Below are 15216 nucleotides of genomic sequence, written 5' to 3'. Positions count from 1 at the left end.
ATGACGAGAGGCACCTGAATTAATTTACCAGGCAGACGACTTCACATGATCTGCAAGTCTTTTAGCCATGAAGGCGTAAAAGGCGAATTCCGCCTACTCAATGTGCTCTGCATTGTTCTCTTTGGGCTACGAACCTAATTCCTTAGACTATGCAGCTAAGTGTTTCCGATATTCAACCTTCATGTGTCCAAACTTGTGGCAATAGTTGGATTGAATGTTCTTCTTTCTGAAACCATCTGATGCTGGAGTAGAAGACTTCTGTTGAGATGGCTGCTGAAACTTGCCTTTATCCTTCTGAAAGGATTTCGCAACAAAGGCTTGCTCTCTGGAGGTAGAACTGGAGCTGCTACTGAACTATTGTTTCCACCGATTTTGCTAAAGCAGCAGTGTGCAGATATTAGTGAACTTTAAATCAACACCAGAAGATGTGATGTTGAGAGTCTTGATAAAATGCTCATAGGATTTTGGTAAACTCCAAAGAGTGATAACCACAATATCCTCTTCCTCCATCTTGCGACCGATTGCAAGTAACTGATCACGGATTGCCTGAATCTGATTCAGGTGTGCCTGGAGTGAGGTGTGCTCCTCCATGACAATAGAAAATAGAGTGTTTTTCAGAAAGAAGGCTTTGCTTTTGTCAGAAGTCTCATGAAGACCTTTGAGATGTGTCCAAATCTCGGTAGTTGTCTTATCGGATGGAATTTGAGAAAACTAATCATCAGCCACGGATAATTTGAGAAGCATCACTGCCTCTCGATTATTCAAACCCCATGTATCTTGATCGGGACCCGGAGAAGTCGGACGCTTCATAACACCCAGTACAAGTTGATTGGTGTTCCAATATTCAAAAATTACAATGATCCACTACTTCTAGGTGCCATAATTTCGACCATTGAATTTGGAGTTATACTCGAGCAGAATGTTTGTCAGAGATGCCATGTCACGTTTTCCAATGAAAACTATGAAAATCTGTGAAGGCATGTTCTTCGAGGCAAAAATACAGAAGACCTAGAAAAATCAGAGAGTGACCCAGAAGAGAGCTTGAAAAACCTAGAATGAATATGTTGTCAGTTTCTAGATCCGTTGGCTCGAAAATTGAGGCACCCAAAAAAATGGACGACAACCCAGTTGAGCTCTCGAAAAACCCACCAAGAATCTTAAATCAAAATATTTTTTTGACCCCAAAAATTAGGGTTTCAAGCAAAATCCTAGCCGGCGGCTTGGAAGGTTGAATTTGCAAAAAAAATGGCAATTTCTTGGAAAGAAATGGCCAATTTTTGTTTCAGAGCTCGACTAGAGGCAAAGACCGCACTGAAGATTGCAGTTTTAACTCCACAAATGGCAAAGATTGCAGAGTTTTAACCAGCAGACGTTTTGCAGAGCCGTCTGAAAATGGCAACCAAGAAACCAGACTCTGTTCCACGATTTTGCAAGGGAGCAACAAAAAAAAATGCAAGATCAAGAAATATCTGTGTGTTCCTTCCAGACGCGATTTGCAGAGGACCTCGGCCAAGAAAAATCGCGATTTATAGTCAAATCGATCACGATCAGGCCGCGAATCTCCAAAAACAAAGCTGCAATTTTGCCAAAAAAATCTGCGGTTTTCCAAAACCCTCAGACAAAACCTAGTTTGAAATCGCAAGGTTTTGAGATTAGGAAGCAAGGATTACAAAATAATTTCGAAAATTGGTTTTGATAATTTCAGAAAAGAAATTATAATTTTTGAAAAAATTAAGAAATAGGCTCTGATACCATATTACGGAAGTAATTGGTAAAATACTTGCTTGTTATTAACAAAGACCAAACGGTCAATTTATACAAAAGAATGAGACAATGTTTCCTTAGGAAACGATCATAAATAATAGAAACATTCTATTCTAGAGAAAGCAAAAACCAAAGCAAACTTAAAGCTAATTAGATATTTACAATAAATAACAATTAACTAATAATAGACGACTTATCTATTATTGTAATAGAACCTATCCAACAACGTCAACATCATCTAGTTCAACTCCCCTTATAGCGCAAGTACACTGTCCAGAACAAATAAGACTATGTAATCTTCACTTTATAGGCTAATACCTATAAAAATGATGATTAATCTTAAGAGGCGATAGATGTTGGAGAAAACCTTGAGTATTGTATATGGTTGATAAATGAAGAAACAAAGCAAATTTTAAATGTATACTACCATTCTTTTAAGAAAAGAAGGATGTCGGTGAGTTCGATTGTTTTGTAGTAGGACAAGACAATAGCTTAGGTATTCATATATCTGATCTCTCAAACCTTGTCTAGAACTTTGCATGATCAAAATTTGCAAGTTACAACTCACATCACAATGATGAGTTGTTTTTGTATTCATCTTTGTCTTAGTTTCTTACGGTCTGATATGGTTCTCAGCTTTTGTCAATTAATAAACACTTCTGCCATGACACACTGAGCTTGCTAAGTGTGTGCAATGTCCTTTTCTAGGACAGTGGAAATTTATTTATAATTAAAATTTGAGTTGTCAAAATAGAATGAAAATTTAATTATTTAATAGAACAATTAAAGTGACTTTTTATATCAACCAGAATTATAAAATAAAAGCCACTTCATTTCAGTAGGCCAAGAAATGGAATGCCAAAAGAAAATCTGATGTAAGATCAGGAATTTTCTGGAGAATATTATAGAAGTTTAAGGAGAGGTTTATTCAGGGTATTGTCAGATGTTGTATTGAAATTGATAATATTTACTGGTGCTTTGCATTGGAGGATTGCTGGAGACAAAAACATTCAGCGATAAGAGGAGGTGGATGAAAACCTGGTTCTTCAGATCATAGATTCATGACGTAGTTGATAATTGTGCCAATTTGTAAACAAGAAGTCATTTGCAAGTCACTTATATCAATTTTTCTTGATAAGTATTATATATGCTTTGGAAAGTTTATTGTTATCTACGGAAATAAAAGGGAATTGGGTTCGATTGATTATTATCGGCATATTAATATAATTATGCCATGACTTCAAATTCAATGATAAGCAATCAGCTTCAATTAAAACATTAAATAAACATTTGACTGTTCTCTCAACATAAATCTACCTATATTAAAATCAACCTCTCATCCCTTATTTCTTCTTGAAAGAAATCTTAGTAGACAAGCATTACAAACTTTTTTTAAAATAGCAATTCAAAAAATAAAAACTTCCATGAGACCCATTGACCTACATTGACCATTTGTGGATCATGTACGTTTCTATGAGTTCCATTGACCTACTTTGACCATTTGTGGACTATGGACATTAAAAAATATATTCCTTCCTTTTTTTCCTTCATATGGAGATAAACGACTGTCTACAGTGGAAGCATTTTAATATCTTAGTGGAATAAAACAATAGAAAACTTCTAACTCATTCTTAACTGAGGAAAGAAAGAAAACAATGGCAACTCCACCATATCTCTACAAGAATTTTACTTACTCTACTGCATGTAAGTTTGTTCTCTTGATTGATCTGAATAGATCAACATCATTCTCTAGTTTCATGACTGGTAAGCAAGCTGTCAAAAGAAGCATTCTTCTGCCAAGAGAAGTTCCATTGGAAAACACTTGACCTGTGATTCACATGCAAGAGATCTATAAGGAGGCAAAAATGTACTAAATAACTTTATCATTGATAGAAACAAGCATACAGAGTGCATTATGAGGAAAGTTCCAAACTTACAGTGTGAAAAATAGACCATTAAATTATTTAGTCATGTTTAGTATTGTGAGCATCCAAAAACAAAATCTATAGAACCTTACCTATCAGTTAGCATCATAATTGAAGATTCGTAGATAATAACTAGAAGTCTAAACCATTTCAAAATGAAAAAAATGGAAGAGCTCATATAAATATACAAGAAAACAGGACAGATCAAAATTGCCATTTTAACCAAGTGGCAAGAACACATTACCAAGGCACCATTATCATTCCCTTATTTTAGTTTGTGGAAGTGCAATTTGGGTGTGTTCTTATATTCCAATTTCCTTAACCAATTTGCAAATGTTCAGAATTTGATGGAATGAAGTATGCTTGACCCCAACATATAGCATATGTCTTAAACGGCTTATCTATCTTCAGTGCTCAGAGTTTTTGAAGGGAGAACCCTGACTCCCGACTCCTTGAAACGTGATAGTAAACTTGATTTAAATTGTTTGGCCAACCTTCTAACAACTAAATTATTGTATTAAGTTTTGGGAACGCGACCTGATGTATGAGAGTTTCTTTTAAATTGTACTGTGCCAACCTAAAATTTATTTTTGGTGCCCAAGAGTGATATAAAAGTGTGTAGCGTAGTATGGGTGTGTGTGTGTGTGTGTGTGTGTGTGAGTGAGTGTAATGCTTCATTTTACAAACACGTAGAAGAGAAGGTGTATGGCAGATATGTGTGTGTGGGGTGAAGAGCTACTATGCTCCATTATTTGAGAGCAAACGAAAGCAAAGATAATGTAATGCAAAGCAGAACAGATCTGGATTAAAATAGAGCTATGAAGGAGATTTTGTTGTACAACGTCTATTGAAAAAGTAACATTCTGAAGGTGAATTTTTGGTGCTAAAGAAGTTGGTGCCTCCCTATTAAAAGAGATTGATGTCCCTTATTGAGTTGGTGCTCAATTGTGGGAATTGGTGTGTCTAGTAGTTTGGTGTTTGCAAATTCTGTAAACACGGATTGGTGTCTACAACAGGTTGGTCCCTACAAATGTTGTAAGATCTTTTTTATCACCTTTATGAGAAAAGATTTACACAATAAATCCAAGCAGTCCTTTCACCATGCTTTTCAATGGAAGGGCTTCCACATTCATCTGGTGTTGTCATTTGTGTAAAACTTGTGTATTTGTTGTTGTTGCCATTATTATTGTTATTATGGTTGTTAAGTTTCAAAAGGTAGAAAGATTACAGCATATTCTGTCTACCCACTCTTCTTTAGGCACCACCCAACTTGTAATCTCACACCTAAGCTGGTGCAAACTAGTTCTTAGCTGAGCCATTAACATTTTTGCTTTCGATTTGATTGCTGCTCCTATACAGTTTTTTTGTGTGTGACCTGTTACCAATTTAACATACCTCTTAAATTGCTATGTTATGCTTGCCGTTATACTAAGCTAGGTGTCTTAAGTTACTGAGCATATATATTACAGAATGAAATAGACGCAGAAAGTAAAGTACAGAAATCAGTAAACAAGAAAAATTGATCATTTTTATTCGAGATACAAGTACCAAAATAGTACATTTTATTAAAATATTCAAAAATATTTTGATATGGTGCAAAGTGTTTAGATTTTAAACAGTACTTAATACAATGCATTTAGATACACCACAAGCATTCTCAGCTCCTAACATAATATCAGAATAAACACACTGTATAAACAAAAAAGTATTGATAAGATAAAGGGAAAGGCCTCCATTGCCTGAATGGAAGGATTGTTGTTCTAAATGTTGAAGGTTTGAGCCCGCATCTCCATCTGGGAATAGACCTGCAAAAATGTAAAAAAAGAGAAGAGTCAGTTTATACGAACTGAGCAATGGAAACTATTCCAATTATCTCTACACTACTTAATGTTCCTACAATATGGTTATTCAGATAACTGCATTAAAAGATGTAAAGGCAAGAGAGATATTTGAAAGCAAAACAGGGTTTATGCTAATAAGTTTGTTTCATGTGCACATATAGGTATGAAGTTTGAGGTTGTTGAAGGATCTTGAATAAATTACATGCATGAAGCCTTTCGACTAAATCATGTAGAGGCCAAGACTGAAGGATTGAGGAGACTATTGAAGGGACGCACATAAATTACAAGCGTGAAACCTTCTGATTGAATCATGTAGAGGCGAAGACTAATGACATGGGGAGACTGTTGAGGGGGCATATATAAATTACAAGTATGGGGCCTTCTAGTTGAACCATAACAAAAGTTTGAAGACACGACGAGATTGTCAAAGTGACATACATATGTTACAGGTATGAAACCTTTCAATCGAATCATGAAGGAATTGGAGCTCTACAAGTATATAGTCAAGTAATAAAGATCTTTCAGCAAGCATAAAACAAAGACAAGAAGATATAACTTCCAAGTTTCTTTTTCAAGTTCAGAATAAGCAAGCATTTTAAACAATCACAGCATATACATCGGCAAAACATGGCATGAGATGTAAAACAATTCTCAATTATCAAGTTCAGACAAAATATGTAATGATAGATTTGCAAGACTTGGTTGCTACTATTGTACGGTTTAAAGACTAAATGGAGAAAGTCATAACAGTACTTACAGCTACAAGAAGTATGTAAGCTTCTATTTTAGAAGCATGAATATGATACTTTGCTGTCACGAAGGAGGAATGTTCATGTTATCTACCAAAAATGCACCCTGTTGAGTTTGCAGAAAACTTAACCTTTTGGAGTAACATGGAAACATTCCAGGGTTGTGGGTGAACCGTGGCTAGAATGAATCTCCAAATTCTAGGCCGGCTTCCTATCTGGTATATCACTTTATACTACTGAAACTAAATTTCTAATGGAGGAAAAGGGTAGAAGGATAACAGAAAATGAAAATCTAAAACCTAAGGGTGATGCACCAGAAAAGTATCCCTGAGACCTAACACATAACCAACACAATAAAACAGCAACAACAAAACTCCTTTGCCCAACTCAATAATCAGAATCCTTGCAAAAAGCTAATAAGAGGGCTAAAATAACAGCTTCTAAAAGGAGAATAGATTACTCACAATCCAAAACTGCTCTGTAACACAACTTTCAACCTGCAAAAAAAAACTGAAACCATCCTGTAGAAGGCATCAACATGACACACAAATACAGAAAAAGAGAAGGCACAAGCTGAAATCAATGCCCAAAAGTGCTGCAAATCTGTATATCTCTCTGAATAATGGGTTACAAGATGATCCCTGCTCCTGTCAAGAAGTCTGAAAAAACTTACAAAACATGCCAAGCAGAGAAAAAGAAGAACCCCCGAAAAATGAGCCTGTTACTCCTACATAACCACCTTCCTCTCAACTGCATTTTGAAAGCCATAAATGTTGGGTCGGATTCAACCCCAAAGGCCAAACTTCAGTCTTTGAAAAGACTCCAAAAGGTGTACAAAATAGCCCAAAAAGCATGGTCTGATAATATCACCAACTGCCCCTCATAAATGTAGCCCAAATCTCCCGCCAAACTCCCACAAGTCTTCAAAAAGCAACAACTTCTCTGGCCTTCAAGTCCCATCAACACATGACTCAAAATTTAGTCATAATGATTGGCAAAATATCTGCTTTTAACCTTTTAAAAGAAAATTAAACACCTATTTCTTTGCACAATAATAATTATTAAATGATTTATATTCTGTAACAAAATATAAGGCATTTAATAACAATAATTATTATTAAATGATTTATATTCTGTAACAAAATATAAGGCATTTAATATTTATTAAATAATAATTTATTATAATGTAGTTTGTTCTTTTTGTTTTAATAAGTATTAATTATTTTATATAAAATATTGAGTGACAACATTTAATCACTCAATATTTTATTAGAATAATTAGTATTTACTAAAATAATAAGAATAAATTACACTATAATAATTTATTTCCTTACTAATAAAAGTGTTTAATTTTACCTTTGAAAAGAATTAAAAAAACATTATCTTTGCAAAAAAATAGAATAACTTAAGTTGAGAAAAGGTGGAAAAGTTATGTTTTTGTTTAATTACAAACATGGGCGTCAAAGCTTAGAAATTGGGAAAAAATGACACAAGGCAGGAAGCCTTTCTTGGACGTGTCATACAAAGCAAGTTGAACCCTAAAATGATGCCACATTTTCATTTGGTTTATCGCACTTGCAAAAATGAAGGGGCTGCGGCCATGAAGAAAGAGGAGGGTTTGAGGAAAAAACAGAGCCTTCCCGTGCCCTTTTTCCATTCCTTTCTCTGCATTTTCGCTGAGTCTTCTAGTTCTAGCCACCATTACAGAACTTGGAAGATATGTAGCCATTGTTAAAACGTTTGTATCCATGAGTTTTACTAGCTCGGGCCACCATGACTTTGCTTGCTACTGGAGGTATGAGCTTAAAATCGTTTGACAGGTTCTTTTTTATGAGATTATTTGCTCATTCTTTATAAAAACTAAGGCTATATATTCCTTACAGCCGCCATGAATATACAAGGTATTCTGATGTATCTTTAGTTTAATCTTGAGCTCTTCTAGATCTACTACTATTTCTTGATCTGTAAGTCATGAGCTTGAAAAGAAATGTTGCTCATTTTCTGGACTGCTCTTCTTTATGCTGTAGCTGTTCATTTTATAAGGCCGAGCATATTTACTTGCTTGTGCCATGTTCAAAATCGTGACTGTATTTTCCTTGAAGGCTGACATGATAAGGATTCTTGTATGCTTGATCCTGTTGGGTACATGCTTCAACTTATTCATACCAAATTTGATGAGAGTTTTTACTGTATATGAATTTTCTTTTTATAAAGATGCTACCAAAATACCCCTGTAGATAGTGGTTGCCTTGCTGAAAGTTGCCAAGTCTAAATATGTTCATTGAAGCTTTCATCATTTTGCTTTCTTCCTTATTCGCCTATGGAATACAACACAGATCTTGAAAACTTCTCATAAACTTGTAGGATTCTTTTACCGGCTGGAAACTAGATGTTGTTACACAAATTTTTCTCTTTTTTACTGTTAATCAATGGTGTCTTTTAACAGAGCAAGATACCTTACTGTTTTGCATCCTCTGTTGCTGATCTGGGTTAATCACGAAATGTCAAAGCATTGTGAAAAAAACTTGGGTGTCTATTTAAGCAATTTGTAGAAAACTGAGGCTTTCAACAGCAGGCTTAACTGAGCATGAAATCTAATAACACAGTTTAATGTATTTGCTGCATGTATATCTCCATACCTTACAATACTCAAGGTTGTAATTGACCAATATATGCAGGCAATATAACAAATTGAAAAGCTTTGTCGTTCAAATTCCGGAAATATAGAACTAATCCATGTGTTATCCCAGTCCGGATACTAATCTGCTAGTATGTAAAATAAACATCCCACACATTGTACATCTGATCCAAAAGTAGCTAAAGCTTATGTTCTTTTAAAATTGCCTCCATGTTATAGATGTTGATGGATCTCTTTTTACACATTTCATTTGAATATTTTATGTCTTTGCATGCTGAAATGATGCTCTCTTGACTATTAAGATACTCTGATTTTACGTGACATCTAAGCTATCTTTCATGAGGTTCGAGCACGGGCTTGTGACACCCATAAATGATATTATTTCTCTCAGCACTAGATTTCAATATTACTGTTTACTTTTATTTCATAACGAAATGCATTGACAGATAAAGTATGTATAGGAATAGAGATATACGATCATTGCTTAGATCCTTTAGGATCTAACATCAGTTGCTTTCTTCCTTTCTTTGTTGCAGCTGTTGGAGAGCGTGGAGCTGGACGAACTTGCTAGGGAAAGAGTCATAACCAGTCAAAACAACAGGCAATGATTGGTTATCTCTATTCCTATTTCTTTCATACATATGTATTTTTTCCTGTTTATGTATTTCTTTATGAAAGAACACTTAGCTAGTTATACTCACGGCTTGTGTGAGATTTTCTCTATTCAGCATATTAATCATTTCATACTTGTAAAAATGAAAATTGTACATATCAGTGATGATCTATACAATGAACATTATATCTCTTTTGCACATGGTTTCATATATGATTGCAAAATGATGAAATGTGAATAGAAAATGAATGCTTCCTTCTGCAAAAATTCTTTCTGTGATGTTACTTGAAGTAAAATTTTCAGCATGTGTAAAATTTTAGTAACAGTTCCATATTATATGTATTTTCCAGAATAACAAACTAGCAAGTGCAGTAAAAAAGGCTACTCAAGTTACAGCTGAAAGTAGAGAACAGCAAATAAAGAATGAAGATTCAAACATTTTCTTGGCAAGTGTCTACTGCAAACAATGAAAAGTCATGCTATGAAGTTTTACAACATTCTGGAATGATAGAGGCATGTTATATTACAGAAAAGCCCTTGTATTACAGATTTACATTAAAAGACCAGACCATCATGACCTGGAGGATGGATTTTCTAAGACTGATATAGCAAGTACACTTGGATGTGAGCTATCAAAAACAACAAATTTATCAAAAGAAGCATAGAAGGGATAGTTCATGTCAGCAAATTAGAAAATTGCTTCAGGAAGAGAATGATTTTTAGTCTAAATCTGATTTCTCCAGTCAAGGTTGTTATTTATTAAATTTTTATTTTGATTCCAGTAGTTTATTCAAGTAAAAAACAGATTCAAAAGAATGAATAGATTTCCACCAGTCATAGTAGAAGACTATAAATACAGCAGAGGGCAAAGAACACATATAACTTGAGCATTCACAATAATCTCCAACCAAACATAAATTCCAAGCAATTACGGCTAGAACCAAGAAAGCTCGCTCTTTAAAGAATTCTAGAATCATCATGGCGTCCATAGTCTAATACCCAGCTATAAAATAACAATTATTCCCTCATGGCAAGCAATGAAGAATCAAAATCAAGCAAAAAATGGAGGAACCCATAAATTAGATGGAGTTCACGCCATCACCAACAAATGAACCACGAAATAATTAGCATTTAAAAATGGAGTTTCACGGCATAAACCAAAAATAAGAAAATATCATTCATGGCGTCCAATATAACAAAAGGAGATAATCCTTAAGCATTATAACCAGTCACGGCATGGAGAAAATAAACTTCATAGCGTCGAATAAAACCTGCAAGAAGAAGAAAGAAGTCACAGCATCAGCCATGGTTTGAACAATGCAAAACGTCCAGCCACGGCAAGAAGGAGAGAAAAACATGAAACACTGCAAATATGGCGTCCAAGATTCAATAGCAGATAAACACGTCAATATCAGAAATGAAGTCATGGCATGTGAGAATGTAGAAGAATCACATCCAATCAAAGCCCAACAACCACATGAAACAGCATGAAGATAGGCAAAACCAAGAATGGCATCCAGTATGATGGAGAAAGCAGAAAATCGCAAGGAAATGCAGACATGGCGGCTAGGGTTTCAACCCTACTCTTTTCTCCCATCTTCTCAATTCGAAATGTTGAGAAAGATTATGATCTTACCTTTTGATAGCCCCTTCACTATATTGTATAATATTTTGGGTCCATGGTAAAGCTTTTGGTGTTAAAACTATAAAACATTTTATAAATTTTTATACATATTAAATGAGGATTTCTATTTTTATCATTTAATATATATAAAAATTTATAAAATGCTTTATTATATTCCCCTTTCCCCATATTTATCAATATTAATATGTTTAAAAAATTAGTAAAATAAATAACATTGATTATTAAACACATTAATATTGATAAATATAATAAAAGAAGAATATTGGTATAAATATTGTAAAATTAATATATCAAATGGCTATAATTACAAAGCCTTTGTTATTATTAATTATTATAGAAAGGGGGAAATTGAAGCAATACAAAGCTGGGAGTCTATTTTAAGATCTGAAGTGATTTTCAATTAAGGCAAGGAGTTCTATTTTTAGCGGAGATAGACTGTTTGAGTTAACTGGACGTTACATGCAATGATGGAGCACTCTAGTGCTATTTTTGGTGGCTAAGGGCAATTTAAGTTTTCCATGTAGTGATGGAGCATTTTAGTGCTATTTTTGGCGACATGGAGCAGTTAATGCCAGTTTTGCATGCAGTTCATTATGGGAGCCTGTTTTATGTATACTTTGCATATTTTTGAGGAGTTTTACATGCTATATTTTTGAATTGATTTTGAAATCCTTGTTAAGGTTTTATGCATGATTTTGAGGAGTTAGAGGTAGTTTTTCAATTAGCTATCAGTTGGATAGGTGGTTGAGAGCAATTTTCATGGGCTTCTTCATAGTTTGTATCAATTTTGACTTATTTTTTCTAGGCATGATCTTGAAATCTGAATTAGGCTTATGAGTTCTATTTATTGTACATTCACCTCATTATGAGGGATCTTCTTTCGGATTCAAATTTTTGCACATTGCAAATTTTGAGTTGATTGTAAAAGCAATTTGTAGCAAAGGTTTTTCAGCATTGGTTATATAGATTTAATGGTTCTTTCTCATTGATTCTCGTGCAATATTGTGGATTCTTTACTTTTATGCTATGTTCGTCCTTCATTTAAGTTATATTCCTTATTGCAGATTTGAATCTTGATAAGTGTGATGACAAGTATTTGTTTGTGTCCTTATTCTTTTTTTAAAAATTGGTAAAGCCTAGGTTTTCCTTTCGAAGGAGAAGATTCTAGGTCCTTGCATAGAATCACTTTTGTAGTTGCATGTTTGTTTGAGTATTGTGAATCATTTGTATCTTGCACAATTTGTGTTAATTTGATTAAAGTTACATACAAAATCATCGGTGTATCACCTGATTCGAGTTAGTATTCATTATTTGTCATTCACTTCTCATCCCTTTTCCCGCATATAATTTAGGTTTTAGGTGATCACTATTTAGGAACCTGCCTAGCTTCCGCAGATTCATCTCTCGTTTTAGGACAATCCACCACCTGAGAGAGTTTCCATGTTTCAACAGGATGGCTAGATTTTGCATCTTGCTATAGGTGCAATCCTAATTGACAACGTGACCATATAAAGAATTGAAATGCTTGATATTGTATTCTCTTTTCCTCCCAAGTTGCCTTGTCCAAATGCCATCATTGATTTTTTGTTGCATATATATTTGGGCACTCTTTTATGTTGGTACTCCACTTATTCATCTGTTTGTTATTTTGCTTTATCTATGTGCTCTTTCTTCTATCTAATTTCCCTTCTGTCACCAGTTTAGCCAGCAAGACAGATCCATGTTCTCTTACCTCTTCAAATAGCTTAGCAAGCAGATCACAGTCAATGTCTCCACGAATATAGCCACCAGCTTCAGCAATGGCAATCTCATATGAAACAGACGATTTTATTTTCAGATCACACATGATTAGATGCTTTTGTAATCTCTCTCTCTCTGTCTTAATTTCATTGCTGATGTGTTGCCACCCTAAACTTCACATCTGTATAGCACCATCAACACCCGAAGAGAGTTTCCTTAATTTTCCATTCCTTAGCCCTTCTACGTCTATTTTGAAATGTTTATAAGGCTTCCCATTCTCCCTATCTCATTTTTGCTCTACATGTCTCCCAGCTAAGCTTATTATGGAAATCAAGGCCAAGATATTTATAATAATTAACCACTAAGGGACTGCCTTCAAAGACAAATTCCATATGAAGCTTGTTTTTCTTCAAGGTAAAGATCGTGACCTTAGTTTTGCTTTTGTCCACCTGGATCCCAACCTCCTAGCAAACCAATTCTAGTTGAATGTTCCCACATATCATTCACTGTTTTTGTCATTGAAACAAGATCATCGGCATATAGAGCCGACTTTCATTGCATAACTAGTCAAGTATACACACACCCACCATCAATCAAACTCGTATTCCAATTCTCACCTACTGTATGTTAACAGTAAGTTCTCTTATTGCTAGCTTGTACTCCAATTCTCACTTTCTGATACAGGACATCGAGAAAACGAAACTTAAACATAGCTTGAGTAGGGTAAAATATTTGTCAGGTACCGAGGTGGAACCATAGGTTCATTATCATTTGCAGGGCTGGTGCAATCCTCCTGCGATGGGTTGCATCATTTAGGTCACCGAGCGTCTGATATCTGGTGACTGCGTCCTCTGCAAGGAGCTTTGAAACCAGGCATCCTAGTAAAGGATTGGTAAGCATGTGCGAGTTATGCACCACCAATCTAAAATACAAAACAGTGAATACAATAATAACCCAAACCATTGTGCTGAGTTGTAATTGTGCAGAGGCATAGTTGAAAGAGTGTGAAAAAAACCTCCATTAGAATAAGGTGGTCCCTAAATCCATTGAACATGTGTTAGGTTATGATATACAACAAATATATTTCATTCAAACACGATCTGTATTTACAAATTCAAAGAATGTGGTCTGTCACTAATTAAGAAAGGTCCAGATCCTCAACCAAAGATTACCGAGAATAAGCAAAAACCCCAAACAAGTGATCCGAACAACACATTCACTCTAATGATATACCACAAGTGCAGCAGTGCCCATGAACAACTCAAAACTAGTCTGTACAAGCCAAATTCCTAGAAGAAGCACAATACAGGAACAAAACACTTGGTTGTGTGTTTGCATAAGAAAAAACACTGTCATTCAAAAGCTGGTGTTTCATTGTGTATGCGTCAAGTTCAAATGATAGAAAATATGCATCTCAGTTGAAAATTGCAAAATGAGACTTACCAGAACATTCAGAATTGCAAGACAGGGCGATTGTAACTTTTCTGTGGCAGCAAACTCTGGGCAGCAATTTTACTTGCTTGTGAGGAGTTCCATCTTGCGAGTAGCAGTTAAACAGATGCGCCCAACAAGCTAAAACAGTAGCGGCCATGACCAACTCACTAGAATATGGGATGATTCTAATTGTTTTATGTGCTCTTCAAATGAAGAACCTTCCGCGCCCTCGTTTCCCAAGACCTCCTAAGATAGCTCGAATCACCTTGAACGCTAAAATCCTATCATAAACTAAGAAGGTTGCATTGATTTATTTATAACTTGCGTGGATGGGACCCATTTACATTTGAGCGCATTTATTTTGGATTAAAATAATTCATTCAATCGATAGTTACTAATCGGTCCCTTATATATCAAGCTTAGTTTATTTGGACAAATTAGAATGTAACAATGTATCATTAACTAAAATTTCTAATATTTTTTTTAAATTACACCTTTGAAGGATGCACGTCAATAGTGTTATATATATAAATTGACCTCTCTCTATTGATGATGTAGAAAGTTTGTTCATAATATTTTTTTGTTATACACTAAAATATTTGATGGGATAACTTCATCTTTTTGATCTATACATACAAGATAATTACATTTTGTTACGAGTGTCATTTGATTTAGGTGAGATTTTGTTCTATTCTGTATAATTGTATATGGATTATTTTTCATTTTGGAGGTAAACATGGGTTGAACAAATTAGAATGTAACAATGTAACAATGTATCATTAACTAAAATTTCTAATATTTTTTTTAAATTACACTTTTGAAGGATGCATGTCAATAGTGTTATATATATAAAATGATCTCTCTTTA

At 34.6% G+C, this 15216-nt stretch overlaps 1 protein-coding gene and 1 long non-coding RNA gene across 3 annotated transcripts in view; one reads left to right on the top strand and one right to left on the bottom strand.

Moving 5' to 3' along the window:
• The window catches only part of LOC149552760 (uncharacterized), a 70163-nt gene extending 60441 nt beyond the window's left edge, over positions 1–9722 (top strand). The window contains exon 3 of the long non-coding RNA XR_016352967.1: positions 9454–9722. This is a non-coding gene — a long non-coding RNA (uncharacterized LOC149552760). The remainder of the gene's footprint in view (positions 1–9453) is intronic.
• Positions 1–14637, bottom strand: part of APX6 (ascorbate peroxidase 6) — a 111171-nt gene extending 96534 nt beyond the window's left edge. For both annotated transcript variants that reach the window (XM_089788300.1, XM_089788301.1), the window contains exons 1-3: positions 14359–14637; positions 5429–5494; positions 3459–3591 (exon numbers count right to left, since the gene is read on the bottom strand). In XM_089788300.1, the coding sequence (XP_089644426.1) occupies positions 3459–3591; positions 5429–5494; positions 14359–14506 (347 nt within the window). In that variant the 5' untranslated portion in view covers positions 14507–14637. The remainder of the gene's footprint in view (positions 1–3458; positions 3592–5428; positions 5495–14358) is intronic.
• Positions 14638–15216: the final 579 nt, after the last annotated feature.

Source organism: Cupressus sempervirens, chromosome 6, assembly GCF_028749045.1.
Source record: "Cupressus sempervirens isolate cs-2001-9-10 chromosome 6, ASM2874904v1, whole genome shotgun sequence".
In the NCBI taxonomy this organism is placed as follows: domain Eukaryota; kingdom Viridiplantae; phylum Streptophyta; class Pinopsida; order Cupressales; family Cupressaceae; genus Cupressus; species Cupressus sempervirens.
This window is presented reverse-complemented; position numbering and strand designations above follow the sequence as displayed.